General features: G+C 48.7%; 1 protein-coding gene across 3 annotated transcripts in view; it reads right to left on the bottom strand.

Moving 5' to 3' along the window:
* The window catches only part of CCDC180 (coiled-coil domain containing 180), a 64,278-nt gene extending 36,816 nt beyond the window's left edge, over window positions 1-27,462 (bottom strand). Inside the window, exons 1-20 of one of the 3 annotated variants that reach the window (XM_072842029.1) lie at window positions 27,379-27,462; window positions 26,902-26,969; window positions 26,554-26,651; window positions 25,115-25,305; window positions 21,978-22,066; window positions 20,877-20,989; window positions 19,918-20,046; window positions 19,708-19,818; window positions 19,492-19,587; window positions 16,980-17,143; window positions 15,803-15,922; window positions 11,781-11,860; window positions 9,926-10,014; window positions 8,222-8,344; window positions 6,936-7,109; window positions 5,980-6,095; window positions 4,527-4,653; window positions 2,808-2,847; window positions 2,150-2,679; window positions 728-957 (exon numbers count right to left, since the gene is read on the bottom strand). In XM_072842029.1, the coding sequence (XP_072698130.1) occupies window positions 728-957; window positions 2,150-2,679; window positions 2,808-2,847; window positions 4,527-4,653; window positions 5,980-6,095; window positions 6,936-7,109; window positions 8,222-8,344; window positions 9,926-10,014; window positions 11,781-11,860; window positions 15,803-15,922; window positions 16,980-17,143; window positions 19,492-19,587; window positions 19,708-19,818; window positions 19,918-20,046; window positions 20,877-20,989; window positions 21,978-22,066; window positions 25,115-25,305; window positions 26,554-26,622 (2,591 nt within the window). In that variant the 5' untranslated portion in view covers window positions 26,623-26,651; window positions 26,902-26,969; window positions 27,379-27,462. The remainder of the gene's footprint in view (window positions 1-727; window positions 958-2,149; window positions 2,680-2,807; window positions 2,848-4,526; window positions 4,654-5,979; window positions 6,096-6,935; window positions 7,110-8,221; window positions 8,345-9,925; window positions 10,015-11,780; window positions 11,861-15,802; window positions 15,923-16,979; window positions 17,144-19,491; window positions 19,588-19,707; window positions 19,819-19,917; window positions 20,047-20,876; window positions 20,990-21,977; window positions 22,067-25,114; window positions 25,306-26,553; window positions 26,652-26,901; window positions 26,970-27,378) is intronic. The other 2 variants (XM_072842028.1, XM_072842027.1) reach the window with 2 other exon arrangements.

Genomic DNA, 27,462 nt, shown 5'->3' with positions numbered 1-27,462 from the left:
GAGAAGAGTTCCAAAAGCCTGACTTAACTCCTTCTACTCCCTGCCCATGTCTATACAGAGGAGGTAGACTAATCAGGTGATCTCTAGCTGGTGAGTCCTAGCTATGACATTGTAGAGTCAGAGTGCAATGGAAATGCTATCTGAAGCCAATTGCAAATTTCCACATTGGGTCCAAATTCTAACACAGAGGCCCAGAAAATTGGGGGTTAGGGGAGGTAAATTCTCAGTGGCAGAATTATGGGTCATTTTTATATTTTTCATTATACTTTTTTCAATTTTCTAATTTTCTGCAATTATAGTGTCATATAATCAGAGCTAAATACCATATTGATATATACTCATATATACTCAAGAGGGAGGGAAAGAAAAAGAAAGAAAGAAAGAAAGAAAGAAAGAAAGAAAGAAAGAAAGAAAGAAAGAAAGAAAGAAGAAAGAAAGAAATGGAAAGATTACACATGTTCTAATATCTTGCAGGAAAACACTATTTCCTACATACAAGGCCCAGGCCAGCAAGGCATCCTGGGACAGATGAAGGGGGTCACTCTCACAGAAGATATCTGTGTCTACAAATAATTCCTGGAAATTTACTTTTTATTGTTTCTCATCTCAACCCTCAGTTACCTACAAATTTTCTTTTTCCAGCTAAAACTAGGCCAATCTTTTGTTGTAATACCTCACCTGGTTAACAAAACTTAGGAGAATGAGAATAAAGGGGGTTTTTACTCACTGTTTCTTAATTTGTAAAACTAGTCTGGGTGGAATTATCACTTGTTCTAGGAAGTTGGCATTGGACATGTCATTGATGAGAATGGTAGAAAGGTTGGAATGGGACCACTTGCAACTCTCTTCTTCTTGTTCCAGGGTTAGGAAGACAAAATAAGTGTGTCCGCTGGAGGTAGTGAAGGACTCCATGTCCTCATGGGAGATCTCCCCCAGACTCTCTTCCCGGGCTTCAGCCTATGCAGAAGAGAAGATTTTAGACTTTATGTCATCAAACAGACCTGGGGATCCAACCATAGGATCTTGAATATCAAGGTTGTAAACCTGTGGGCTGAATTTTGCCTGTAATTATTTTTTGCCCAATATAATGCTTTCAAAATTGGGAAATTCTACAAATAATTTGGATTTCTGATTTCTCTTAGAAATCAGAAAATTTGTCAATTCTGAGTCTCCATTCCCACATGGTATTATTGGTTGGAGCTGAGTAATGACTGCACAGTTGCCTTAGACTGAATGTTGGGTGTTCTCTGAAATTCAATGTGTTGGTATTTGGAGGTGGATTTTTAGGAGGTGATTAGGTCAGGAAGACAGAGTTCTCATGAATGGGATTAATGCCCTTATAAAAGAGTTGGTTCTTTCCACCATATGAAGACACAGTGAGAAGATGGCTGTATATAAACCAGGAAGTGGGCCCTCACCACTCACCAAAACTGCTGGCACCTTGATCTTAGACTTCCCAGCCTTCGGAACTGTGAGAAATTTGTTGTCCATAAACTGCCCAATCTGTGATATTCTGTTATAGCAGCTCCAACAGACTAAGACAATAGTCTTATTTTATACTTGGTCTCCAGACCTTTTTTCTATTACATGCCTATGGGCATTTGAAATAGGGATCCCTGCTCAAAAACAAGTCTCCTATGCCACTTCTTTTACAGCAAGATAGGAAGAGAGTCTTGCAACTTCATGATTATGGGAATCCAAGTTACTGTTCTGTGAGTTGGAATGTGTTTGGAGGACAAGATTTAATAATGAGAGTAACTTCCCTGCACTCCAAGGAGACCTCTGTCTGCCAACTTGGATATGGATCTTTTGTGCTACACAGGAGAATGGGAAGAGAGAAAGAATAGAGAGGTTAAGTTGGTCTATATAGGAAAGAGGAGCTCGGAAAGAGATGACTAGGGAAGGACAAGGAAAGCAATACAGTTAAGGGGTGACTTCAGAGTAGATTGCAGGATAAGATGTTAGGAGAAGAAAGTAAATTTTAAAAAGCTTTGTTGTGAGATAAGAATTGGATTCTTGTGGACAAAATAAAAGACGTGCATACATTTATAAATCCCCGTGAAGACTGCACTGTCGGGGACCCCAGCTTGGGATATGCAGAGCCTAGCACGCTTTCCCCATACCAAGAATGAATACATTGCTGGCCTACCTCATCCATGGATAAACTCTCATGTTCTTCTTCCTCCTCCTCCTCCCTTTGCTTCTCTTCCTCTTCATGCTTCTCCTCTTCCTCTTCCTCCTCTTTCTTCTCCGCTTCCTTCTCCTCCTCCTTCTCCTTCTTTTTCTTCTTCTCACTCTCCTTCAACTTTTCTTTCTCTTCCTCCTTGTCCTCCTCCTTTTTCTCCTCCTCCTCTATCTCTTCTTCTTGAACCATCACATTTTCCCGGTTTGGGGATGGTTTTAAGGAGCTGTCTCGTTCAACTTGCATTTTTTCTGATTCCTGGACAGATTCCTCACTGAACTCATCCATCTTGTCACTCAGTACAGATTGTTCCTGCTGGCTTACTACCATCTCTTCAGTTAAGGAAGACTCCATTTCTTGATCTTCTTCCATCGCTTCTGCTGACCTGGAGGAACTTGTCTCTCTTTCACTTTCTTCACTTTTACTCATTTCCACTTTAGCCCTCTGTTTGCACCTCAGTTTTCTCATACTGTCCTGGGAGTGCTTTTCGTGTGCTTCTGTGATGACCAATCCCAAAGCACAAGGAAAAACAGGTTACTAAGGTGGCCTGGATTGGGCCCACCCAGCCCATAAATGTACAAGAGTGAAGTCAGAGAGGATCAGAATTGAATTATAATGGTGTTACCTGGTTCCCTGCATTTGAAAATGACTTTCCCCTCCAAGGTCTACAAGGAAAAAACACAGGACACTGAGTGAGCAGCACTGCCTTTTTCCAGAGTGCTACTTCAGACATCGTTTTTCATTTAAGTAAAATGGCCGACACATCCCCTTTAACATCTGATGCAAGCCTTGACTTTTTATTGTTTCTCATCTCAACCTGCTTCTTACTCCTTATTTCATTGTGGTCATCAGAGTGTTCCCAAACCAGGGAATCAGTTTTCCTTAATCCCAGGCAGGCTAGCAAGACTTTTTATCACACAATAGGCATTAGTAAATAAACTCTCATTTTGTAGTGATGTGAGACAAAGAGCAAGAAAGTATAAATTGGTGGATGTAGAAAAAGGGGCAGGAATCTGCTGCTCTTGGTGCTGGATGTGAACATACAGAATGAACATGATTTATGTGACCTGAGAGCCCCTTCATTAACCCTACAAATTCCCGGTTTCACAGACTCTAGATGAATTCATGAATATACTGTGTCATGGATAACAGTGTGGGCTCTAGGTCTGGATTTGAATCCCAGCTCCATGACCTTGGCCAAGCTCCTTAAGCTCTATAGGACTCAGTCTCCTCACTATGACACGGAGATCATAATAGCACCTGAATTTGAACCCAGGCAACCAGACCGATCTCAAGGTGCAACTGGTGATTTCACTCTCCTATAGCTTGAGCTCGACCTCAACCTACATACCAGAGAAAGCATTTATTAACAATTGAAATAAAGGTTCCTCCTCTCTGGAGGGGGTTCTCTGAGGAGCTGGCAACCCTGTATATATGAGAAAGTCTCAGCTAGGTTCAGTAATAACCACAAGTATTGTTGGGTCTGGCCATGTAGGACTCTGGCTGGCTGTGTGGGAAAGGGACAAACTCTAGGAGTGTCAGATCAGGACATTCCAGCTATGCATGCATTTACCCAGGGAATAGTCACTGTGTCTGAACCACGTGCAAGATGCTGTGCGAAGGGCAACTGAAGCTGAATCAGAATTAGTGTCCATATACCTGCCCTTCAGGAAACACCTACTCTGGATGTTCTGAACTCTGGTATTTGTCAGCAACCACCATACAAGCACATCCAGAGACAAGAGAGGGGTCAGGGGGTGAGGGAAGTGAGTGGCCGGGACACTTGCCACTGGTAGTGGAAGGCTGGCTGGGTCTGGGATGTGTGGATGCCAGCAGAGGAGCAGGGTGAGGGAGGCCGGGGGAGCAGGGCGAGGGGGCATATGCAGGAAGAGTGGAGAGTTGGCTGAAGCAGGAAGGGTCCAGGTGGAGAGAACCAGACGTGGGGGCCTCTGTGCTCATCTAGGACTGGAAGTTGGACTTGGCAGGGGCTGCAGAGTTGGTGAGGGACTTTTGAGCCAGAGAGAGGGCACGGCAGAGTGGTGGTAGGAGGGTAATGGGGTAGTTAGTGGTGAGGAGGATGAATGGAACTCAGAGTTTTAGAAAATAGTCTTTCCATCATAATTCCAGACAAACCTGAGTTCTGAGCCTTTCATCCTCTTTTAATCTAAGAAAGAAATGGTCTCTTTTAGAGATACCTTCTGCTTCTTACTCCTTAATGCCTGACAGATTCAAACTCGGTAGGGGTTAATGAAGGTGTGAAAAGTTAAGGCAGATCAAAACTAGAAGATATCCTTTCCCCTTTGCTTCTTGGTGAGTGGCTGGGTATTTGCACCCCTGTCCATACCTGTTCAAAGATCTCACGGACATAGAAGTGTTGGCTAAGGGTGGAGCTGTAAGAGTTCAGTTCTTTCAGTATGGTCACTGGGTACTCCATCACTTCCTTTATCAGGAGCTTGTGGAAACACTCATACCTGGGAGGGAGGGAGACAAGACCACTGCCTAAGGGGCGGCTGTACCGAGTGTGGGAGACCCCAACCAAGAGTCGCACCCCAGGACACACCAAGATGGGCTGGAAGCCCACCTAGGTTATTCTGCACAGAGCCACTGCACATGCTTCCTTTCACTCTGGTAATCCTTGGTTTTGCTATTTTTCTGATCACACAAGGAATACATACTCTTTTGTAGAACATTCATAAAATGTGCACAGGAGAGTTCTCTATTGTAACATGGGTTCCCGTTTCCTGTCCACTGTCCCAACACAGTCTTTGAACTTTACCTACATCATCCATTCAAACCCTCCTGTGCCCCAGGGATCAGACTTTGTTTCCCAGGTAAGGAGACAAGGCTGGGGGTAGGGAGGTGACTTATTTGTCTCAAGATACACTTCTGAAACTAAGTGCTGCAACCATTTGGCAGTGTGGCTTCATTTCTATGAATGGTCTCTATAGAATTCATTGTATAAAGGCACAAAGATACACGACAGTTCACAGAGAAGTGTTTTTAATATTGAGAAACTGGAACCAATCTTAAAAAGCTAATCTATTGGGGGATGATTAGACCATTATGAAGCACCTGTACTGATTAATTCTACATGGTCATTAGAAAATGGACATCTACCTGCAGTTACAGATCTACTTGCATGGCATGATCCAATTTTTATTTTAAAAACACTGTATATCAGGCAGGCCAGGTGGCTCAGTGGTTTGGCGCCGCCTTCAGCCCAGGGCGTAATCCTGGAGACCTGGGATTGAGTCCCACGTCAGGCTCCCTGCATGGAGCCTGCTTCTCTCTCTGCCTGTGTCTCTGCCTCTCTCTCTCTCTCTCCCCCTCTCTCAAGAATGGATAAATAAAATCTTAAAATAAATAAATAAATAATTAATTAAAATACTGTATATCTATTTATATCCACATAAATGTACATACCCACGAAAAGGAAGAGGTGGGCAGGAATGAGGGGGAAAGTTCTACATGTTTGTGTCAGTTAACTTTTTTTTCTTTAACAAAGAGCACAAATGTTTTAAAATTTGAAAAGGGAGTGAGAGGGCCCATGCTCTTGACCTTTAAACTACATGGCCTTGAAATCTCCCTCCATAAATTTTTCCGATCAGAATTCTCCCTGGAAGCTTCTGTGTTGGCTGAGAGCAGAGCTGCAAAGGACCACGAGGATATCTCCAAAGTTAGATGCAACATTTTCATCATGAGCTTGCTGAGCACACCCTGGGCTCCTAAGCAGACGGCCTCAGCTCTTGAATATGTATGTCAGGCCATTCCCTTCTTTCAGGATCTGGTCTGCCTACCTGAATTTCATATTCTTCAAAAAATCTTTGGCTTTTTCCAGGTGAATCTTCAATGTTTCCTCATGGCTTTGCTGCCTCAGTTGGTCCAAGAGCTTATCAAGGCGGGCCTCCTGGGCCTGGCAGCAGCATCCAAAATAGGAGGAAGAAGCAGACATGAATTACCAAAACTCAAAACTCACAGAGTGCATGTGAGTGACATGCAGAGACCCTGACACCCGAGCTGAGGTGCGGGTACCTCAGGACTTTCTCCTCCACAAAGGGGCGCCAAATATGTCACTATGCTTACCCTCAATGCTCCAGGCTCTTCTCTGTTGATAATGTTCTGCTCTGTCTACTTTACATCCCTGGAGACCCAGCTCAGATGGGACTCCTCAGGGACATGTCCCTTACACATGTCCCACCTGGGCAGGCCCATGCTACACCTTCCCATGGCACCCGCCCCTTGCTCTCCTTGACATCAATTGTATTTGAGATCAGATGCTGGGTGTGGCTCTCCACTCCCTAGACTGTGTGAAGGCAGGTAGGGTGGGGGCCCAGCGCATCTCCTGTGGGCACAGGGTGACTGCCAGAGGTAGATGCTCCGCACTTCCCCCCACCCAGTCTGTCTGTCTCTCATGCACACTCTCTAACAGACACATTTGGGTCCAAGGACCCATCACTAGCTCACATCTGACTGACAGATTTCTTCTACTCCCATCCAGGCCTATGGGGAAGGTGAGCCTCAATTTCTCTATTTGTGTTTTATAGCTAAGGTTTCACATTTGAGTGTAAGATAAGTCTGGGGTTAATTTTTAGCTATACTGTGAAGTAAATATGGTGGGAACTTTTTTTCTTTTTTCATCTGAATGCTGGCTGAGGTTACCTGCCACCAAGCAGAGCCATTGGGCAGCTGACCATCTGGGTGTGGCCCTTGCCTCATGCCCTGCAGAGGCTCCCCTGGGCCCTAGGAGCCACACCTGTTCCTCTAGGCTGTGTTTCTGCCGCTGCAGCTCCATCCTCTTCTCGAGCTCCAGGTCCTGCACCGACAGCATGTTCTGATGTGCCTCCCACAGCTGCACAGCCTCTTGGAAGTAGTTGAAGAGATCTGAGCTCTGCCATTCTGTCTGCTTTGCCAGACCCTCGAAGGATTTCTGCAGTGGCAGGACCCAGAGAAGGGGCCTTGAAAGCCAACTGGCCCAGGATGAGGAGAAGCCCCCCCACCCAGGGCTCCCTTGCCAGCCAGTGGAGGCCCCACATCTCCAAGGACTGGTCATCACTGCCTGGGCACCATCCCTCAAGGCCATCTTCCTGGGTCACACGTTGGCTCCTAGCCCTCCCTCCTCTGCTGACCCCGAATCCCCATCTCTAGACCTGTCCCATATTCATTGAGGTCACTCATGGGAAGAAGGGAAAGTTTGGGGCCTAGAAGAAGGATCAAGCCCAGTCACTAGCCTTGGTACCAGGAAGGCCACAGCCATCTCTGCCTGGGCAGTTTTCCTTCTTCAGAATCCCCTGATTCTTCATAGCTGAGCCAAACACCACACTCTGCTGTTAAATCCTCACCTCTCCCCATTTTATAGGTTTATTGTATGCTTCCATTGGGGTGAGGGCTCAGCAAACTTGGCCTAGGAACTAAAGTTGGCCCTCTGCCTTTTTTATTTGTTTGGCCCTGAGAGCTAAGCACAGATTTTACATTTTCTAACTGTTGGGAGAAAAAAAATCAAACAAAGATATTTAATGATGTGGAAATTATATGAAATTCAAATTTCAATGTTCACAAATGAAATTTTATTGAAGCCCAGACACACTCATTTATTCTTGCATTGCCCACAGCAGCTTTTGTGTGACAACAGCAGAGTGAGAATCTGTTACTGAGACCTGATGGCCCACAGAGAACTGAAATATTTACTATCTGGCCCTCAGCAGACAGTGCTTCCCAGCCAGCTCCAGGTGCTAAGCGTCCTGGGGCAGCATTACCCCTTGTGGCCCTTCAGCACCCAGACTCAGCAATGATTCCAAGGAGTACCCACTACCCGAGCCACATGCAGCATGGGTGCCAGCGGGCAGCTGGGGGGCCGGGGGTGAGCCTGGAGCACCCGGCGCAGAGGAACCACTCCAGAGCCCGGCCAGGACAAAGGAAAATGGACTCGCTAGTGACAAGGAAGTCGGAGCCCCCGGACTCTGGTCTTCTCATAGCCTGGCACTCGGGTGACACCCCTCCCCGCCCACCCTGCTCCCCAGCTGTGGGCCCCCAGCTACATACATCTAAGAGCTCCAGCTCCTCCTCCACCTTGCTCTGCAGCGTTCCCACCACCTGGAAGAAGTGTGGGCTCACCAGGCTCTCTGCCTCCTCCTCAGTGAAGGCTTTCCAGTCCAGCAGCTGCTTCTGGAGGCAAATAAGACAGAGCCTGGCTTAGGTCTGGTGAGGGCTTCACCTCGGGGCCTGTCTCTGTCCCCTGAGCTCTGCTTGTCACCCAGCCTCAGGGGAAACCCTCCTAGTGGTAAGAGATGATCTATGTTTTTGGTCCACCCAGCTTGTCCAGGTGCTGCGTACTACCCATGGTCTCACTGAATCCCCTGAAGGTGTCCTTATCAGTCTCATTCCACAGATGAGGAAACCAAGGCTCAGAGAGGTGAAGACACTTGCTGGAGGCCACCCATCTGGCAAGTAGTGGGGCTGGGATCTGAACTCAGAACCAACAGACCCTAAAGGTATAATCAGCCATCCTGCAGCCTCAGCATTGCTTGCTGTGAGTCAAAGAGGGCTCCTATTTCCTATGACTGAATCCCTATTATGCCAACTGGAAAGCTGGCTCTTCATAGTAATAAAGCCTTGGTTTATGCACAAAATCTAATGTAAACCAACCTCCCCCAAATAAAAATGGTCTGTAGTCATATACTTCCAATGCTGCTGAATAGGGATACCAAGGGATACCTCTGTCGGGGTTAATACACTCTTGGGGTATATGCTGGCTGCAACTTATCCCCTGCCGAGTCTTACAAGGGGAAGTGAGAATGGGCACAAGGATTGGCACCTGGGACCAAAGGCCGCTGAGCTGCCCAGCGAGGTCCCAGGAGGCAGTGGGGGGAAGGGGAAGAAACTGCCAGGGGCACGGTGCTGGGAAGGCTCTCCTAGGGCAAAGGTTTCCCTCCCTCCTCTCCGTCCAGGCTTTGCTTCTGAGGCTTGACACCCTGAAAAAGCAGACTGAGAGGCATGTGGCTGCCCCTAAGGCCACAGTGCAAATGGGCAGCCCCTGGGCTTCTGGAGAACTTGGTCTTCTCATCTCCAGATGGAGCTGGTGATACCTGCCCTGTAGGACCTCGCAGGATTCAATGTGAGCGTGTGCAAGTGGGTGGCGCAGCCCCTGGGGAGGCTGCATGGACCATAAAGGCTCTGCTCCCTGTGAATTCTGCTCACCTGGGAGTCTCGGTGGCAGAACCACAGGTCTATAGACTCGGGAGGGGTGGAGTAGCAGGAACTTGCTGGAGCCAGGAGGCAGGGAGGGGTCATGTTGACAAAATATCTCTGTGGACCCCCAGAAAACCAGGCTTTGTCATTGAAGTGGTTTGCCAGTAAACTCTGTCTCACCCTGTGACAAAAGCAGACGGGGTGGACAGAAGTCTTGGATGTGACAGCAATGGCACCACTACTTGCAAAAGTGAAGCCCTGGAAATAACCCCTGGGATGCAACCTCCCTGGAAGCAATAATGTCAGGTGCTCTAAGTGGTGCAGATGGTCAAGGTTGAAGTCTGATGTGCTCAGAGAGTGTATACCTTCATCAGAGAGGTCTTCCTGGAGGAGGTCATGCTGGGCTACCCCTTGAGTGACGATGGGTGGGCAGAGCTGAGGAGGAGGAGTCTAGGCACAGGGATGCCTGAGGCCAGTGAAGGCCTGGGGCCTATGAGGGAGGAAAGCAGGGGATCCAGGCTGGAGAGAGGCAGGGGCGGGGCTGGGAGGGGCGCCCACCTTGCACTTCTGCACATGCTCCAGGCACTCCTGCCAGGTCTTCTCGTACTGCAGGCGGATCCGCATCATGCAGTCCATGTGGTAATTATCTCCGTGGGCAGAAAGAAAACATGTTAGCTGCTCTTCCAGGAGGAAGAGGGGAGATCAGAGTTTCCCCCTTCACAAGGGAGGCAGCTTCTCCCTTTAGCAGAGGTAACTGAGGTGAGATCAGTGGTTCCAGTTCAGATCAGGGGCTGGAATCACCTTCCCCACAAAGTCCCCGACACCCCCAAGAGAAGGGCCTTGAAGGAGTTGTCTTTATCTGTTCTGAATCTATTCTAACCCTGATTCTTGACTCTGCTTCAAGGCCAATAAGATTCTTTTCAGATGGTTGTACCAAATCATAATACAATATCAAGGGTGTAAATTAATGAGGGTTCACAGATCACATCTGTGGCTAATTCCATAAGAAGTGGACGGGCTAGCAGAACACTCAGAAGCTGGCCGATCAATTTTCACCTCTCCTGTCTACTGATTCCCACTTTCTAATAAACTCAGTGTGACTCTTGGTGTCTAAGATAAGCAGCTGAAGTTTAACGTTTCTGGCAGTTCTAGAAACTGAAAGACAGCACAAAAAATCTGTGGTGGTCATTTTTTGAGAAGGGTGAGGAGGATGACAGGGCAGATGGAAGCAGGGTAATGTAGGACACCAGGAAGGGCAGATGTGCGGTAGAACTGACCAGGAGAAGCTCTAAAGCTGGTGTCTCCATCTGCAGGGTGACTTCCTAGGCCAGCACATCCCTACCCGTCCCGTCCCGTGAAGTCCCTGTGGGGTCCTGAGGCTCTTACCCTTGGTATTATAATTATAATACCATTGTAATTCTAAACCTAAGAGCCCTGGGAGCAATGATACTTTTAACCAAAGTATCCAGGTCACAGGCAGGTGTGACTTCATTAGCTGTGTGACCATGGGCAGGATACCTCACCTCTCTATGCCTCTGAGTCCTTCTCCATCACAGGGGGACAATGACACTACTGACCTCACCAGGTTTCTGTAAGCCTCAAAAGACATGGAAATATCCTAAATCTTCCAGAACAAGGCTTGGCAAACATTTTCTATTAAGGGTGAGATAGTAGATATTGCCAGCTTTGCCAGCCATGAAGTCTCTGTTGCAACTACTCATTTCTGAGGCTGTAGAGCAGAAGCAACCAGAGACTATATGTGAACAAATGAGCACAGCTATGTTCCAATGAAACTTGCAAACAAGCAGAGGCCCACGGGTGGGAGTTTGAGGACCCTTGATATAGAGCATTTTTAAACATTACTATTTATTATTGAGCACTCAACTAGACCGCAGGATGCAATCCTCACAACAACCCCACAAGGTAGGTACCTTTATTATTCCTCTGGAGATCCCCATTTTATAGAGGAGCAGTTTGAGGCCAAGAGTGGCCATAACTTCCCCAAAGTCACACAGCTGGGATGGTACAGAGCTGGGGGTCAAACCCACATCTCTCTGACTACAAGACTACATGCTTGGCATCTCATATACCCAGGATCTGGCCCACAAGCTGTCCTCAAAGCCATCCTTCTGGCTCCTTGCTGTGGTCAAGGCTCAGGGTCAGAGTGTGTGGCTGGCAGCCATGCCAGCTGGGCAGTGACCAGGAAGCTATGGGAGGGAGAGGGCTCTACCAGCAAGGTTTTGGAGATCCTATATGAACTCTCAGAATTCACTCTTCCATCTACATTCCCTCCCTCCTCCAGGGGGGCCTGCCCCCACTCCTGAGTTAACGATGGACTCTAACATAAATGATTGGCTACTACTTGACCAGGATTCTGAAGAGACCCACGTGGTACCCCACAAACCTCACTCACCGAGGTTCTTATTTAAGATGCTGAGAGCAGAATGCCATTCAGTCAGCTGAGTTCTGCTGTAATTGGGGGGCAGAAGGTCACTGGGGAAGGAAGATATGACAAGTAAGCCATGCTTGAATAAAACGTTCACTTACCGGAGTTGACAGCATCTTTCAGGCATGTAGCCCCAGAGTAGTAACTATGTAAACATCAAACAAACAATTGACTTGCTAGGGATTTCCTGGTGCCAAAAATATAACCCATAAAAGGTCTATCAATCTTAACAAGTCTGTTACTTAGAAAATAAAACCAGGGACACCTGGGTGGCTCAGTCTGTTAAATCCCAGACTCTTGATTTCTCCTCAGGTCATAATTTCAGGGTCATGAGATGGAGTTGGTGTAGGGGCTCCTCCCTGGGCATGGAGACTGTTTAATATTCTCTTTCTCCCCCTCTCCCTCTTCCCTTCCCCTCCCCTACCTCACATGGGTACACTCTCTCTCTCAAAAAGAAAGAAGAAAGAAAGAGAAAGAAAGAAGAAAGAAAGAAAGAGAGAGAGAGAGAGAGAGAGAGAAAGAAAGAAAGAAAGAAAGAAAGAAAGAAAGAAAGAAAGAAAGAGAAAGAAAAAGAATGGAATTTTCCCAATGGGAAAAAGCAAATGGTTCACATCACTTGACAAAAGGAAACCTACTTGCCTTCTTCTTCTAGGAACCGAATCTGAGATAACAATGCATACAAAGTTTATGCATTAAGACAGACGCCTAACAGTTGTTTATAAGCACTCAAGAAATCACAAACTTCACATCCAACAAGAGTGTTCTGTCTAAATACAGTCCAGTGAATTCTCTGAAGTCATTAAGAATAGTGTGGCAGATTGAAAAACCTGCCAAAATCATTAGCTGCTGCCTCAGTCTATTTCTGGGGCGGGGCTGAGTTGGGCCACGTGATTTGCTTAAGCCAATGAGACATTAGCAAGCATGACAGTGAATTGGAAAGGCTTGGGTACCCCTCTTGCCCTCTCTTGTTGCAGGGAGTTTTGCCACCACCACCAGAGAAACTCCAGCTGTCCGAGCCCAGGCTCCAGACTCGGGAGTGAGGACATTCTAGACCACCCAGTCCCAACCGATCAGCCCAGACTGGAGGAAACACCTGTGGGAAACAGCCCACAGAACAGTGAAAAACAAGAAATGCTTGTTGTTTTAAGTCACTAAATTTTGAGTAGTGTTTAATAGTATGGAAAGATGCATATAACTAGGAGGACCACATAACTTACTGTCCAAACTGGGACATTTTTGACAATGAAGGGAGGGATTCTATTAATGATTATACCAGGACAAGACGTGTAACCCAGGGTGGTCTTGGGCACCCTACTTATGGTGGACCCGTAAAGAGCAAAAGACAACTGAAATAGTGTGCACAGCATATCCTCACATCTAAACACTACAGTAAGTGCAGTATTGTGTCTTGGAATGAGTCTTGGAACAGAAAAAGGACGGTGGTAGAAAAACTGGTAAAATCTGAAAATGCCTGGTGTCTAGGTGATGGGAATGCATGCGAGTTCATTTCTGTTTTGTATGTAAGAGAACAATATTAGGGGAAACTAGTTAAGGGGCATACAGGAATCCTGTGTTCTATCTTTGTAAGTTTTCTGTAAATCTAACATTATTCCAAAATAAAAGTTGAATGTAAAAAATTATTTTTAAATGATATGCACATGATCATTGGGTCCAAGGAAATCCACGGGAACTCTCCCAGGACTTTGGAAAACTCTCTCTTGGGAGCCATGGGAGTCTTATCAAGACACTCCAGTCCTGTGACACCACTGCCCACAGGCTGCAGAGCACCTGCATGGGCAGAGAAGCAAATCTGGGACTATGGGGTTTCAGGAGTAAGGCCTGGAACTATGGGTCAGGATGGGGTATGGAATCCCATAGGAGGCAGTTCCTGGGACAGCTCCTTGGGCTTGATTAAAAGGCTCCCTAGCTCCTTGACAGGGTAAGAAGACATCGGTGGCTGTCTAAACAGTGTGCTTTGAGGGTGCCGTCAAGACCTCCTTGTACAAACAAACCACAAACCCAAACCTTCGCTCTTGATGTTGACTGGAATTCTATGCTCAAGGCTTTGCAACTTTACTTTTAAGTTCTACATTTGAGCTTGTGTTTGCAGTACACACTTCCAGACACAGATTGTGTCCTGGCTTTACTCCTTTCTATAGTTCCACTGAGAAGGAGCTGCTGGGTCCTGTACATGCATACTCTTGCCTCTGACTTCATAGAGTTGCCCTCAACTTCCTCAGGTCAGATCAAGTCACCCACCAGCTCCATGTTCTGCATGCAGACACTGCCATTACATGGTGTTTCCCAGCAGTGGCCAGGAACACCAGGAAATGCATTTTCCTACATGTCTTTGGCCCTGTCCTCCCTTCTCTCAGGCAGGTAGCCAGCCAGCCCTCTGTTCACAGCCTGTGTGAGGGATGTGGCAGGGTAGAAAAGACAGCAGCCTAGATATCTTTCTGGATTTGGTTCTCAAAATCCAATTTTTCAGGAGAGTCTAGAGCACTGGGGAGGGGAAGCCTTGGTGGAAGTAGGCCAGGAGTCCTGGGAGGGAGGCTGGGGGAGCAGCTAAGAACTGAGGACCAGGACTCTCTCCTCACACAAAGGAAGGGGGCTGGGAGCAGGGGCAGACTCAGAGGACAGAAGTTGCCTGGCAGTGGGAGCCTGGGTCCTCCTTCCTGGTGGAAGGCCATGGGGGCCAGCTCTAAGACCCAGGTATCTGGGGGCAACAGCTGCCTGGGTGTGGAGACACAAGGGTGCAGAGTAGCCTCCTCAAGATTCCTGCATCCAGCTGTCTAGACGCTGTGATGGTTGCCCCAGGGCATGTGGGTGGATCAAATACAGAGGAACAGACCCCTTCCCCAGGTCTGTGATGGGTGGGGATTTGCGGCTTCACCTCGATGGATACAACCCTAAGAAAGACTGAGTTTGGCCCAGTTTAATAAACAGGGACTCTGGGACACTGGGGTGGCTCAGCGGTTGAGCATCTGCCTTCGGCTCAGGTTGTGATCCCAGGGTCCCAGGATCGAGTCCCATATCGGGCTTCCTTCATGGAGCCTGTTTTTCCCCCTGCCTATGTCTCTGCCTCTCTCTGTGTCTCTCATGGGTAAATAAATAAAATTTAAAAAAAACAAATAAATAAACAGGGACTCAGCCAGAAAAAGTGGAGTTACAGAAAACAAGAAAAACACTTTACCTTATGCTGAGGCTTTTATCCACCTTGTGAGTTTTACACCTGCATAAAAATGTGCCTGCCCTGGAGGAGACTGTGTGGGGTTCTAATTGTCACTGATATCCTAGGAGAACTTAGGCGCTATGGTGGGGGGAACCAGAGGGTAACCCAGGGTTACCAGGGTTATAGGTGGGCAGGACCACGTTTCCCAGGAAGGGGAGGAGCATCTCCCAGCACATGAAGCGTCTCTACTGGCAGGTCTATGCAGGTTCCATCCTGCTGTTGAGAGTGGATGCTACAGGATTCCCAAGGCTTCCTGGGTCTAGGACATTCACTGTGCCCCTCACCAAACAGCTTATTAAGGAATCAGAGCTAGGTGAGCCCAGGTCTGAGGGGCGCATCCAGGGTTCCTGTCTAATGGCAGCAGCCTCCTCGCTGACTTCCAGGCCCCAGACTCAGACCCTCCAACTTACCCTCCAAACTGCAAGGCTGATGGAGCCACTCTGCTCCCTACCAACCCTTAGGAAAAAGTCCAACCCCTTAACCTCTCCCCCTCAACCCCCACTCTCCCCGCCCCCTTTGCCACTGCCTCCTCCCACATTTTTTGGCTCAGTCACACTAGACTTCCCCAGCAAATGTGTCGTGTTCTTTGTTGCCATTAGGGCTGAAATGCCCCAGAAAGTGGGCCCAGGCAGCCAGCACAGGACTAGGGAACAAGGAGATGGCCTGGCCTGGAGGATGCCTCAGGAGAATGGTCAATGCTGAGGACCGTGCCTGCCTCCTCCATAGCATCCCTCGCTACAGCCTCTTCCCAGTGTACCAGATGGTGCAGAGATGCTCCAGCCGCTTTTCCTGCAGGACTTTCTGGTTCTTCAGCATGCTCTCCATCTCCTTCTTCACAGCCGGAGGAGCCTGGATCCTCTCACTGGCCATGAACTCACTGGGCATCCAGACACGCGTTGGCACCATGGAAAGGAGAGGAGGGGCAGGAGAGGTGGGAGAGTGGGGATGAGACCCATGGTGAGGACATTCTGAACCTAAGCACCCTTATACCACTCCTGCTGCTTCCTCTCCGTTGGGGGCCTCTGGGACAATGATGAAAGGAGGGAGTGAGGGAAGTGGGAGAAAAGAACCACAGAAATTCTCACACTGGCCCATCATCATGTCTGCCTTGCATAAGGAATGAAAGGCTCTAAAACGTTCAAGTACTTGATCAAGGTCACAGGGAAAATACAGGTGAAGCCAGGCCTCGGTACATCCATGAAGATGTACCTTTTCTTTCATCCAGGCCTTTTCTTTCATCCTCAGTGTCAGACTCTGAGGTTCTCCATCTGGAAATTCGGGTGTGCAGATGGGCCTCCCCTGCCCAGACCCACAGTGCAGATGGACAGACATTCTTTGGCATCCATCCTCCATGGATACCATGGCCCAACGAGCAAAAGAAAGCCTTGCTTGTTGGCCGGATTAACAAAAATGCCACCTGGTGGAGGAAGCATGGAGATAGGCCTTCTCCCTCCCTCCCAGAGGTGAAACTACCAGAGGCCAGGAAGTACTAATGCCCAAGGGAGCACCATTCTCAGCTCAGTACTACAGGGTTACATGTAACAGTAGGATGGAAATTGGACAGATAACAGGCAGATGTTTTCAAACAATTGGTACTGTGCTCAGAAAATGCTTATGTGATAATGTTTATGAAGAAAATAAGATATAGAGCGACATATGCAGTGTGGCTCTAAAGAAGGTTGGGAGAAAATATACCAAAATATCAGCTGTGCTTCTCCCTGTGGTGAGAGATTAGTAGTGATTTTTAATTTCTTCTTTACATTGTTATCTACTGTACCTTAAAAAAAAAAAAAAAAGAGCACATGGTTTTACCCCCGCAAAAGAACAGCAGCATTTTGGAGTATGGAAAATAGGAGGGCAGGGCCACCTGCTTGCTGTGCCAGCCTTCCAGGTGGGCCAGGGAAGAGCTGCGGGCAGTGCGGGCAGTCACAGACCTGAAACTCTGCACCAGCACCTGCTTCTTGAGAGCCTTCCAGGCGTCCACCAGGCTCTGCCAGCGACGGTGGCTCTTGAGCTCCTGCTGCAGTGTGGCCTCCATCAGGTTGATGAACAGCTGGGCGATGGCCCTCCGGTTGGCCAGTAGGGCTTGGTTTATAACCTGTGGTACAGGCAGGCAGGCTCTACACGAGGCAGAGGCTTTCCAAAGTGAGAACTGGGCTGGGTTGGAGAGGGATGGTGGGGGGCTGCGGCAGGGGGCCAGGTGAGGTGCAGGCTGAGGGCGTGGAGCCTAGTGGGGCTGAGTAGGGCTGTGGCGGCATCTGAGGGACACTGAGGGGTCACTGGACACTCGATGAAGTTGCCAGGGGCTGAGCAGCTCTGGTCAGTGACAGGGGTCTTTCCTGAAGGCTTACCTATGAATCCTGACTTACCTATGTACCTTCAATCCAGTCCCAAGACCATATCAGATTGTTAAAGAAGCTGGTTTTAGTTCACTGGAGATAAGCACTCTCATGGGCTCTTAGTGTTTAAATGTTTGGGTTGGGTTTTTTGGGGTTTTTTTTACGAATTTGTTCCAAAAGCAGAATGCTCATGCCATCAGGGACCAGTCACATTTGGTTGTGAGGAGAATGAAGACCCAATTGCCAAATGAGGCCAGAGCTAGAACGTTCTTCCACAATCCTCCCAGTGATCCTCCCCTGGGCATCCTTGGCAAGGCAGTGGGGACAATTCTTCATTTTTGTGGCACTGTTCTGCCACTGAGTAGCCTTCCCCCTTTCTGAGAGCAGTCTCTCCCATGGCCCCCAGGAGTGCAACAGCCAAATGTCCCCATAACTGCCCCAAGCCCTCAAGGAGCCCACCTTGGAGCAAGGGTGAGAACCTGCCAAGCTCAACAGGTAGAAATCCCAGTAACAATTTTCACTGGAATCTGAGGTTTGTTGTCAGCTATACTTCCTAGCTGGGGGGCACTGGCAGGTTTTTCCTAAGCCTCCAATTCTGCTGCCATCGTGTGAGGCTATTGCTATTGGCATCACAGGGATTTTGTGAAATTAAATGAGATAGATGCACGTAGACTAAGTAGCCAGTGCTAGTTGTTATAATGAGTAAAATAAGCATGTGGAAGTCAAGCAATGAAACATCCCTGGGATGCTGCTAAATCTGACTCCCCTAATAGATCCATTGGATGAAAGTTAGGCACTCTTGCTTGTCTCACATGACCACGGCCACTGCTAAGCTCTCTTTTACCACCCCCTTCCCCCAACAGGTATTGGTCTTTAAGGATCATTCCTCCCATTTTATGGACAGGGAGTTCAAGGTACAAGAACGGACTTATTTCAGGAGCTTGTATATCTGGGTAGTGGAGCAGGGGGTCTGTGTCAGCATCCTGTCTGTGCTTTGCCCAGGACTCCGAGGTGCAGACCTGACCCAGAGCCCCTCTGGGATTCTGAGCACTGTGCTCCTTTCACCCTGTGACTGCCAGGAGGCCCATGATCTGGCAAGCCCTGCTTACTGCAGGGGACCTGGAAGCCCATGCAAGCAAAATGTGCTCCTGAGTAGCCAGAGGAAGCAACAACATGGATGGGCATAGAGGGTGAAATGCTAAGTAAGTCAGACAGAGAAAGGCAAATATCATATGATTTGACTCATGTCGAATTTAAGAAACAAAACAAATGAATAAAGAAAAAAAGAGGCCTAAAACCTCCCAGATTCTTAATATAGAGAACCGGTGGTCACCAGAGGGGAGGTGGGCAGGGGGTGGGTGAAACAGCCCAAGGGGATTAACAGCGCGTTAGTCACGATGAGCACTGAGTGATGAGTGATGTACGGGATCGCGGGATCACGGTACTGAACGCCTGGGACTGACATCACACTGTGTGCTAATTACACTTGAGGAAAACACGTACATACGTACATAGGTGTCCTTTCACATGGCGGGGGAGTCAGGCTTAACTCTGCCTTTGGAAACATTTTGGACAACCTCAAATTTCTTGTTTTCTCCACCCAAAGAACGCAGCTGGGCAAGGGTGGGGTGTTAACAGGGAAGCAGCAGGGACAGAGCCAGGAGGTAAACATGGTTTAGCAGTAGACACTGACAGCCCACAGGAAGGCAGATGAGAACCACTAGAAAAATAAACAGAGCAGGCTGGGGTCGCCGAAGAGGGCACAAAACCACCCTGAGGGCAGGACAGCTCCATCATCCAGCACCTACTGCACTGCACCCAGGTAAGCTGAGACGGGGCCCAGTAGTGCTTGTAAAATCATCAGTGCTCAAACCAGTGACACTGGGCTAGGTAACTGGGATTAAGACAGCAGGGATGGATGCCATGTACTTTAGAAAGATTTCTATTGAGGGTACTTAATTCCGGTTCTGAACCCAAGTGACCAGCTTGAGTTACTTGGAAATGTGACCCATGAGAAAACCATCATTCCTGAGACATAGGGCTCTGGGGCATCCTCAGGTCCTGCTCCACCTGTGGGCTGATCCCGTAGTACATGCAAACCACTCACCATCGCTTCCTTATTTATCAGCCCGTACACGTCGGGCTGCACGAGGTAGGATGTTTTCTCTATGATTTCCATGTATTTCTTCAACACGCTTTTGAGCTAGAAACAAGGTGCCATTGTTAGCGACTCTCTTTTCCTGGAGACCTACAAGGATACAGACGAGGCCTCACACATCCCACAGGTGAAAACCACCACAAGCCCACCTGCAGGCCAACTCACTTTATCTGCCCGAGAGAACTCGGCCTCATGGAGGGCCTCATCCAGCTTCTTGATCCCCTGCTTCTGGAACTGGAACTTCTCTGCCACCTGCTCCCACAGCTCCAACAGGGTCTATGCCAAGAAGCATAGGGTCAGGCTAGGAGGACACATGGCAGGGAAGGAAAGAGCAGGACCTGGGTGGGACGGGCCTGGCCACAAGGGAACCCCTACTTGGATGGTGTAGTCTTCGAGGTTGGTGTTGCTTTCCACCTTTTTGAAGAGTTGGTCTATGTCTTCATTAGACTTGGCCAGCTTTTTTAAAAGAAGTATTCCTGGCTCCAAGATGAAGGGTTCCATTTCCTAAAACAGGCCAGTAGGGCAATGGCCATGGTATTGACACCACCAGGATGGGTTGAGGGGGGAGTGTCCCTTCCCCACCACCCTCTACCCTGTGATGGGGAAGTGTCAGGTGTGGTCCTGTCTCAAACTGAAAATCATTACCTAGGCCTGAGGAGGTATGGTGTACTAATTAGTTCACAGCCTGAGCACAAGGTCAGGCACCATTTATTCAGTGCTGTGTGCTCTGCTCCTGGCTGAGCCCTTGTCCTCAGACCCACTTGGTCCTCATCAAAACCCATGAAGTAGGTGCTGACATCAGGCCAGGCCCGTGGTTGGGACTTAAATATTCATTAAAGAAGTGGCCAGTGATAGAATTCCAAGTTTACTTCCAATGAGGAAACTGGGGCTCAGTTATGTTGCACAACCAAAGCCACAGAGTCATGGGCAAAAGTAGAGCTCATATACACCTGGGACGGATGAGTGAAATCACGACTGGCTGGGAGTGGGAAGACGAGTACCCCCCAGCAGGATTGAGCAGGGAGCTCAAGGGCTGGGCTCTGGCATCAGCCCTGGAGCCCAGTTCCCACCTGGCCCCTTATGTGCCAAGTCATGCGAGACCTTCTGGGTCTTACCTGTAAAGTAGGAGTAAAAAGTACCTGACTCAGAGAGCTGTGCTCATAACAAGCACTAATGATGAGCCACTCAAACATGGCTACTCTGATTCTGTCTACACCACTGTGAGCCACTCAGGACCTCTGAGCTGGAGGAGAGGGGTTAGGAGGGTGGGTGCAGTGACAAGCCCACCTTGGGAATGGCCCGGGAACAGAAGGGGAGAGAGGGAGGACTCTCACCATCCCAATCTGAGCAATCTCCTCCTTAAAGCTCCCCAGAGCATTCTCGTAGCCTTGCCTCTTAGAGTCTACACCGGTGGTCCCCAGGGAGGTGGCGCAGATCCTCTCAGGAACTGGGGGAGAACAACAGAGGTGAGGAGGCTGCCCTCAGAGTTTCAAGGCAAGAAGAGAGTGCCCAGGAAAAGTCAGCAAGGCAGAAAATGCCTTGGTTCAGGAGAATGACCCCAAAACCAGGCCACAGTGTCAGAGGCTTAAGGAAAAAGGAGAAAAGGTGATCCCTAAGCGTTATAAGAAACGAAGTCTCGCTTCAACAGTTAAATGCCAGAAAAAATTTCCAAATGGTACGTATAGGATGGGACCATTTATGTTAAAAAAAAAAAAGTTTTATGGAAGCAAATACATATACAGATAAGAATAACCAACACTTAGATAGCACTTACCAAGTACCAGGCATTGTTCTAACTCAACTAGCACTCCTGAAGAGGCCGAGAGGCAAGTTCTATTTTATCAGCCTCATTTTACAAGTTAGGACACTCAGACATGGGGGATAAAGAACAAACACACTCAGTGGCTGAGCAGGGATTTGGATGTGTGCTCTAGGGTGTGCGTTCCTGCCCTGTGCTCTGCTGTCCCCTGAATCTATGTGGGAACCTCAACACCATATGCCCCATGTGGTTTCACAGCGGGTGACACTCTTGGGAGGAGAAGCAGTGCTATGTGAAGGGAGAATCTTTACTTTCTGCTTATTTCCTTCTTTTGTTTTTCCACAATAAGCATGTACTAGGGGGTGCCTGTTATAAGTTCAAACCCCACGTTGCGTGTAGAAATTACTTATAGTGAGCATGTATTATTTTTTTAATCAGGAAGAAAAAGAGCCTTCCTCCATAGTATGAAGACAATGTAGACTGAGATCCTCTTGTGACATTGCAGTAAAGCAAGCAACATCCATTACTGATTTTCATCAGTAAATGCTGAGTGTGCAGAGCCGCTTGCTCCCTCCCTAGCTCCCTGCATTGAGGAGAAGGCCCAGGAGAAGAGGCTCGGGCAAGGAGGCGGAGGGGAGAAAGCCAGGCCTGCTCTCAAGGTTGAACAGAGGCTCACCGATGGTGTCCATGAGGCCCCGGACTTCTCGGGCAGCAGCAGTACTCTCACTTTCTTGAGATTTTTTCTTCTTGATCATTTCCTTTTCCCTGAAGTACAAGCAGAGAAGACAGTAAACCCCCAGCTGCCTCCCCCACACCAGGGCACCTCTGGCACAGAAGGGAATCTTCAGAGGGATCCTGGGTATTGGCGATAACCGAGGCCTACCCCGTCCCAGACAGCCCTGAGGCTGTACCCATCTCCCAACAGACACTGCCCGGGCATCTACTGCCAGCAGGCTCCACGGTCCCTAGACAGGTAATCAAAGTCTGCTTCTGCTCTGGCTGCAAACCAAGTGTGGGTAGTAAGCAAGAGCCCTTTCTCCATGGGGAAACTGAGGACCAGAAGGGGCGTGGCCAGCCTGGGAAAGCCAGGCCAGTGCTAAGCATTTAGCATTTGCTCCTTCAGTAACCCATCCTATGAGGCATTTGGGGTAACCCCATTGTGCAGGATGGGGGAGGGGGCTTAGAGAAGTCACGGTACAAAGCAGAGCTGAGACTCCTAGACCCATATGTGAGAGGCCAAGGTCCATGGTCCATGGGGTTTCAGCATGGGAGGAGAAAGCTAAGACCCTGGGTGGTCAAGCATCTCAGCAGGGAGGACCAGGGTGGGTGAGCATGACCTTAGCTTTGGAATAACACTGTCTACAGGACAAGCAGTATAGAAACACAACAGGTCTCAATGACACCTGTCATGCCTCAGGGCCCCCACATGTGCAGTGCTTTCTACTCATTTCTCACGCAGTCCTCACTGCAGCCTTATTAGCGAGGAAGATCACAGGGCCTGGGCTGACCCTCCAGAGGTGGGTTTTTCTACCTTGTCAGTTAGGTGCCCATGGGAGCCCCAGGTACTCTGACTACAGGAATGCTGATGGCTCTGGCTTCTCGGCCACTTGACCCAAGAACTTGACACTGGTGCTGTTCTATCCCTACCTTGGGCTCCTCTTCCACTCACCCAGAGGCCCTGCCCTGGGTGATGGAACAAACTGGTTGGCTTTGGCTGGCTGAATTTTCAAGAAGGGGACAAGGCCCTCCAGAGAGATGCCAATGCTGAGTCAGTGACCCTAGTCATTTGAGGGCAGCATAGCCTGGCAGGTTACAAACACATCTTTCTTCCTGCCACAGGCCACAGGGAGTTGTCCTCTGGATCTGTGTCCAGGGCAGAGCTGTCTTTGTCTGTTCCAGAAAACAAGCACAGCACAGTGCCAGCACCTTCCATGAGAAGTGCCTTTCTTAAAACACTGTCCTGTGGGGCAAAAAGCTCCTGACTGATGCTCTATCTGGTTATGGGATAACGGGCGGTCCTAGGCTAAACCCTGGGGAAGCAGGGATTGGTGGGAGGCACAGGTAACTCTCAAGTCAGCTGAGAGGGGGCTTAGACCCTTGTGGGAGTCAGAGTTACAGCCAGGCTGCAGGACAGTCCTCCTGGGAAGTAGGGGTATGTCGGCTGGCACCCACCTCTGTGCCTCTGGATCCATGCACTGGGCATCAGGTACAGGGCCTAGAGAACACTGACTTCTAGTCTGGGCTTCGGTGACCAGTGGGTTTGTCCATCTGGAGGTAGCTAAGGGTGCTGAGGATCATAAACCTCAGGAGAGGGACACATGGGTGGCTCAGTGGTTGAGCACCTGCCTTTGGCTCAGGTCGTGATCCTGGAGTCCTGGGATCAAGCCCTGCATCTGGCTCCCCATAGAGAGCCTGCTTCTCCCTCTGCCTGCGCCTCTGCCTCTCTCTCTGTGTCTCTCATGAATAAGTAAATAAAATCTTAAGAAAAGAAAAAGAGAAGAGAGAGAAAATAAAAGAGAAGAGAAGAGACAGAAGAGACAGAAGAGAAGAGAAGAGAGAAGAGAAGAGAAGAGAAGAGAAAGAAGAGAAGAGAGAGAAGAAGAGAAGAGAAGAGAAGAGAAGAGAAGAGAAGAGAAGAGAAGAGAAACCTCAGGGGAGATTTCCCTGGGAAAAGTCAAAGGTAGGTCAGGGCAGAGACCTTTACCCAGCATTGGCTCAATCTCTACCCTAAAGTAGGTGAGAGAGAAAACAAAGGCAGGGAGAGAAAGACTGACTTCCCCTTCAGAGCCCCAGACCAGGGAAGGGTCTATGGCTTGTGCAGAGTTTGGAGAGCCAAGGGAAGCTCAGCCCCAGTGCCCTGGTGAGGTAGATGCAGATTCTCTTTTTCCTCTTCTTTCCTTTTTCCCTGTTTGAGGAGTCTGAGCTCAGGGAGCTCAACTGGCATGCTCAGGAATCTCAAGTTCAACTTCTAAAAGTGGAGGTTCAGAAGGAACTCCCAGTCTCCAGCCCCAATACCATAGCCGCCCATCTCAAGGAATGGCGCCTCGGTTGTCCACACAAGTGCTCAAGCCACAGACCTTGGACTCTCAGGAGCCCACTCCTCCCATCCAATCCACCTCCTAGTCTGGTGGGTTCTGCCTCCAAAATATATGTGAAGTACCCTACTCTCTGTCTTGCGGCCCCACCAGGCTTATAGTGACAGCAGCAGCCTCCTCTCTGGCCTCCCTGCCTCTTCTTGCAGCTCCCCACATTCTGCACACGGCAGCCAGAAGGCCTCAAAAAGGTAAATCAGTGCTCACTCAGTAGTCCAAAATCCTGACTGTGGTCAGCAACCCTCTCCTAGCCTCATCTCCCACCCTTCTCCTCAGGCCCACTGACTTCTTCAGCCTTCTGGATTGGACTGAGCTCTTCCTGCCTCAGAGCCTTGCCCCATGCTACCCTTCCCTCATCCTCTGGTCTCAGGGGCTTTCCTGACTTCTGGGCCCCCATTCATCCTCTGGGTCAGAGCCTTCCCGCCATTGGGGGGACTTGTTTATTTATTTACTATCAAGGCCTCAAGTTCCAGGAGAGTGGGATCCCATACCCAGCACCCAGCCCTGGCACTCAATCAGTAATTACTGAGGAGGAAGGAAGAGGAATGGAGGGAGAAGCCTAGAGTTCTGCAAAGGAGGTGCTGTTACTTCTCTCTTTCTGAAGAGGTACCAGGGACTTCATTCCTACTTGGCCCTCATCTTGCATGAGATCTTTCTGAGTCTTTGAAGACTCTGACACACCTCCAGTGTGTGGAGGTGCAGTGTTGACCACAGGACCTACCTGTAGAGAACAGGGTTTTCTGTGATCCAGTCATTGGGTAGGCTGTGTGCCCACTTCTGCTGCCGAGCAGACAACATCTCCCCTTCAGGGATATCCATCCTCTTCATCAAGGGCTTCTTGCCATTTTTTGGGGTCATGGACCGCTCCACAGCATGCTTCCTGGTGGACGCCAGAGAGCGGACCAGCTGTGCCTGTATCCACAAAAGATCCCAGTGGATTCTCCAAACATCCCAAAACATCCACTCCCCAGCACCCTGGCCTGTCTCATAAGGTCACGGGGGAACTTACCAGAAGGAAGACACTTTGCAGGGAGGCCTTTAACCCCAGGGTATTTGCCATGCAGGCACCCCACCCCCAAATATTCAGCCATCTAGAAAGATATCTCTTAAGAAATTTTAATGAGGGCCAAGACGCTTATGCCAGCATCTTTCATAATCACAAGGAATTAGAAAAATGGGGCTGTACAATTTTAGGGGACTGGTTGAGTAAACTTGCCATGTCCTTTCAATGGAATGTTAGGTATTTATTAAGAACAAAGGCTTTTTTTATGACATGGGGAAATGCTTTTGATATACCATAAAACATATCAATTAAAAGCATAAATTAAAAATTATAACCAAAATTATACAGTATGATTTCAAAACTTTAAACTCTTAGAAAAATGACCCAGAGAAAGTGTGCTAAATGTGAAGAATGGTGTGTTGCTTCCAGGCAGCAGGATCATGTGAGTAATTTGTTTCTGTGCTCTCCTTATGCTTGTACAATTTCCAAGTCTTCTACAGAAAGCATTATTTAGGGCTTAAAGTAGGAATGAAAACTCCCTTTTAAATAAGCAGTTACAGAACTTCAAAGGAAGGGTTCAAGTTTGTGTGTTTCTTTTAAGATATCTTGTCCGTGCAGTTTTTTATAGGCTTTTTATAGACAACAAGGCAATCCCAGCAACCTATATGGTTGTCAAGAGGGTATTACTTGAATACGTTATGGTAAGTCCTAGATTAACAATAAGGCAACCTCTCAGCATCCTGAAATACATGACTGCCTCTTGGCATGGGGAAGGTCTGTGTGATACTGTTAATAGGGGAAAAGCAGGTTTCAAAACACTGGCATTGAATCAAACCCATTTTTAAATAGAAAAAAAAAAAAAAAACTAGGAATGCTTTTGTGCATAGAAAAAGGTCCCAAGATATCCAATGGTTAATTCTGGCTATTTCTGAATAATTTAAGCTTAAATTTAATCTAATTTAATTACAATTTTAATGTAAATTCTTTGCTTTTCAAGAATAGAGATTCTAATTTTGTATTCCTATGTTTTAAGAACCAATAAGAATTATTTTTAAAATGAAAGCAATTTCAAAGCCTTATTTCATTGGATTCCCGGGTGACAAAAGCCTTCAGCGGGAGGAAAGTTTGGGGAGCAGAGAGAAGAGGGTCAGACCTACCTCAGCCTCGAAGATCTGCTGGTAGAGTTTCCCGCTGGGAACCTGGGTCACCTTCCCCACTGAGGACATCTTGACCTTGGCTGCTGGCCTGGACACTCCTGTTGGGAATTCATTGTCCAGGAATCCTGTCTGGGGTTTGATCTCTATTCTGACCCACAGAGGTTGAAAAACTGACACCCCAACCCCAGGACAAGCCCTCTCTGCCTAGGACCAGACCCATCTAAGCAACCCGGCTGGGGCATGACCCACCCCACTGTCTGAGTGAAAGCATGGGGTTCCGCTCAGGCATCGGGGTTTTCATTTTAAACAAAAAGAGGGGAGGGGCAAAGAAGCCAAAAGGAAACAAACCTCAGGCAAGAGCAGAATTCAGAGAAGGCAGGCTCTTCCAGCCCCGCAGGTTGCAAATCCCAGAGGGACTTTGGGGGCAGAGATTAATGACAAATTATTGTTTTGTGCTTCACTGTCCCAAGCTTTCCTGGAAAAAGTCAGCATGCCCAAGGTGTCCGCTTGGATTTCAACCTGGCCTTGAACTCCCAACCTGGAGCTCAACGCGGTTACAAGGACCCTTGCCGGGCCCCCTCCGCCACTCCCCGCCAAGAGTGGACACAGAGAGGGGGCACCGGAGGGAGGGCGCAGCCTGACTCTGGCCATGCTAATTAGGCACCTACTGTATGCTGAGAAGACCCAGCAGGCCCCTCTGCGCCACCAGCCCCGCCAGCCTACGGAGGAGCCCGGGGGTGGGGGTGGGGGTGGGGGCGGTCCCCGGCCTGGCCCTCTGAGCCCGGCGGAGGGGGATGCCCTGAGCCCCGGCGCCCGGCATCCCACCTGCAAGAAGGCACCACTCCGGTCAGCCAGGCCCGATCCAGCCTCAACTGCAGCTGGACGCACTTGGTCTCCAAGGCAACGCAG

Source organism: Canis lupus, chromosome 10 (assembly GCF_048164855.1).
Source record: "Canis lupus baileyi chromosome 10, mCanLup2.hap1, whole genome shotgun sequence".
Classification (NCBI taxonomy): Eukaryota; Metazoa; Chordata; class Mammalia; order Carnivora; family Canidae; genus Canis; species Canis lupus.
Note: the sequence above shows the minus strand (reverse complement) of the source record. Positions and strands in the feature narration are given on the sequence as shown.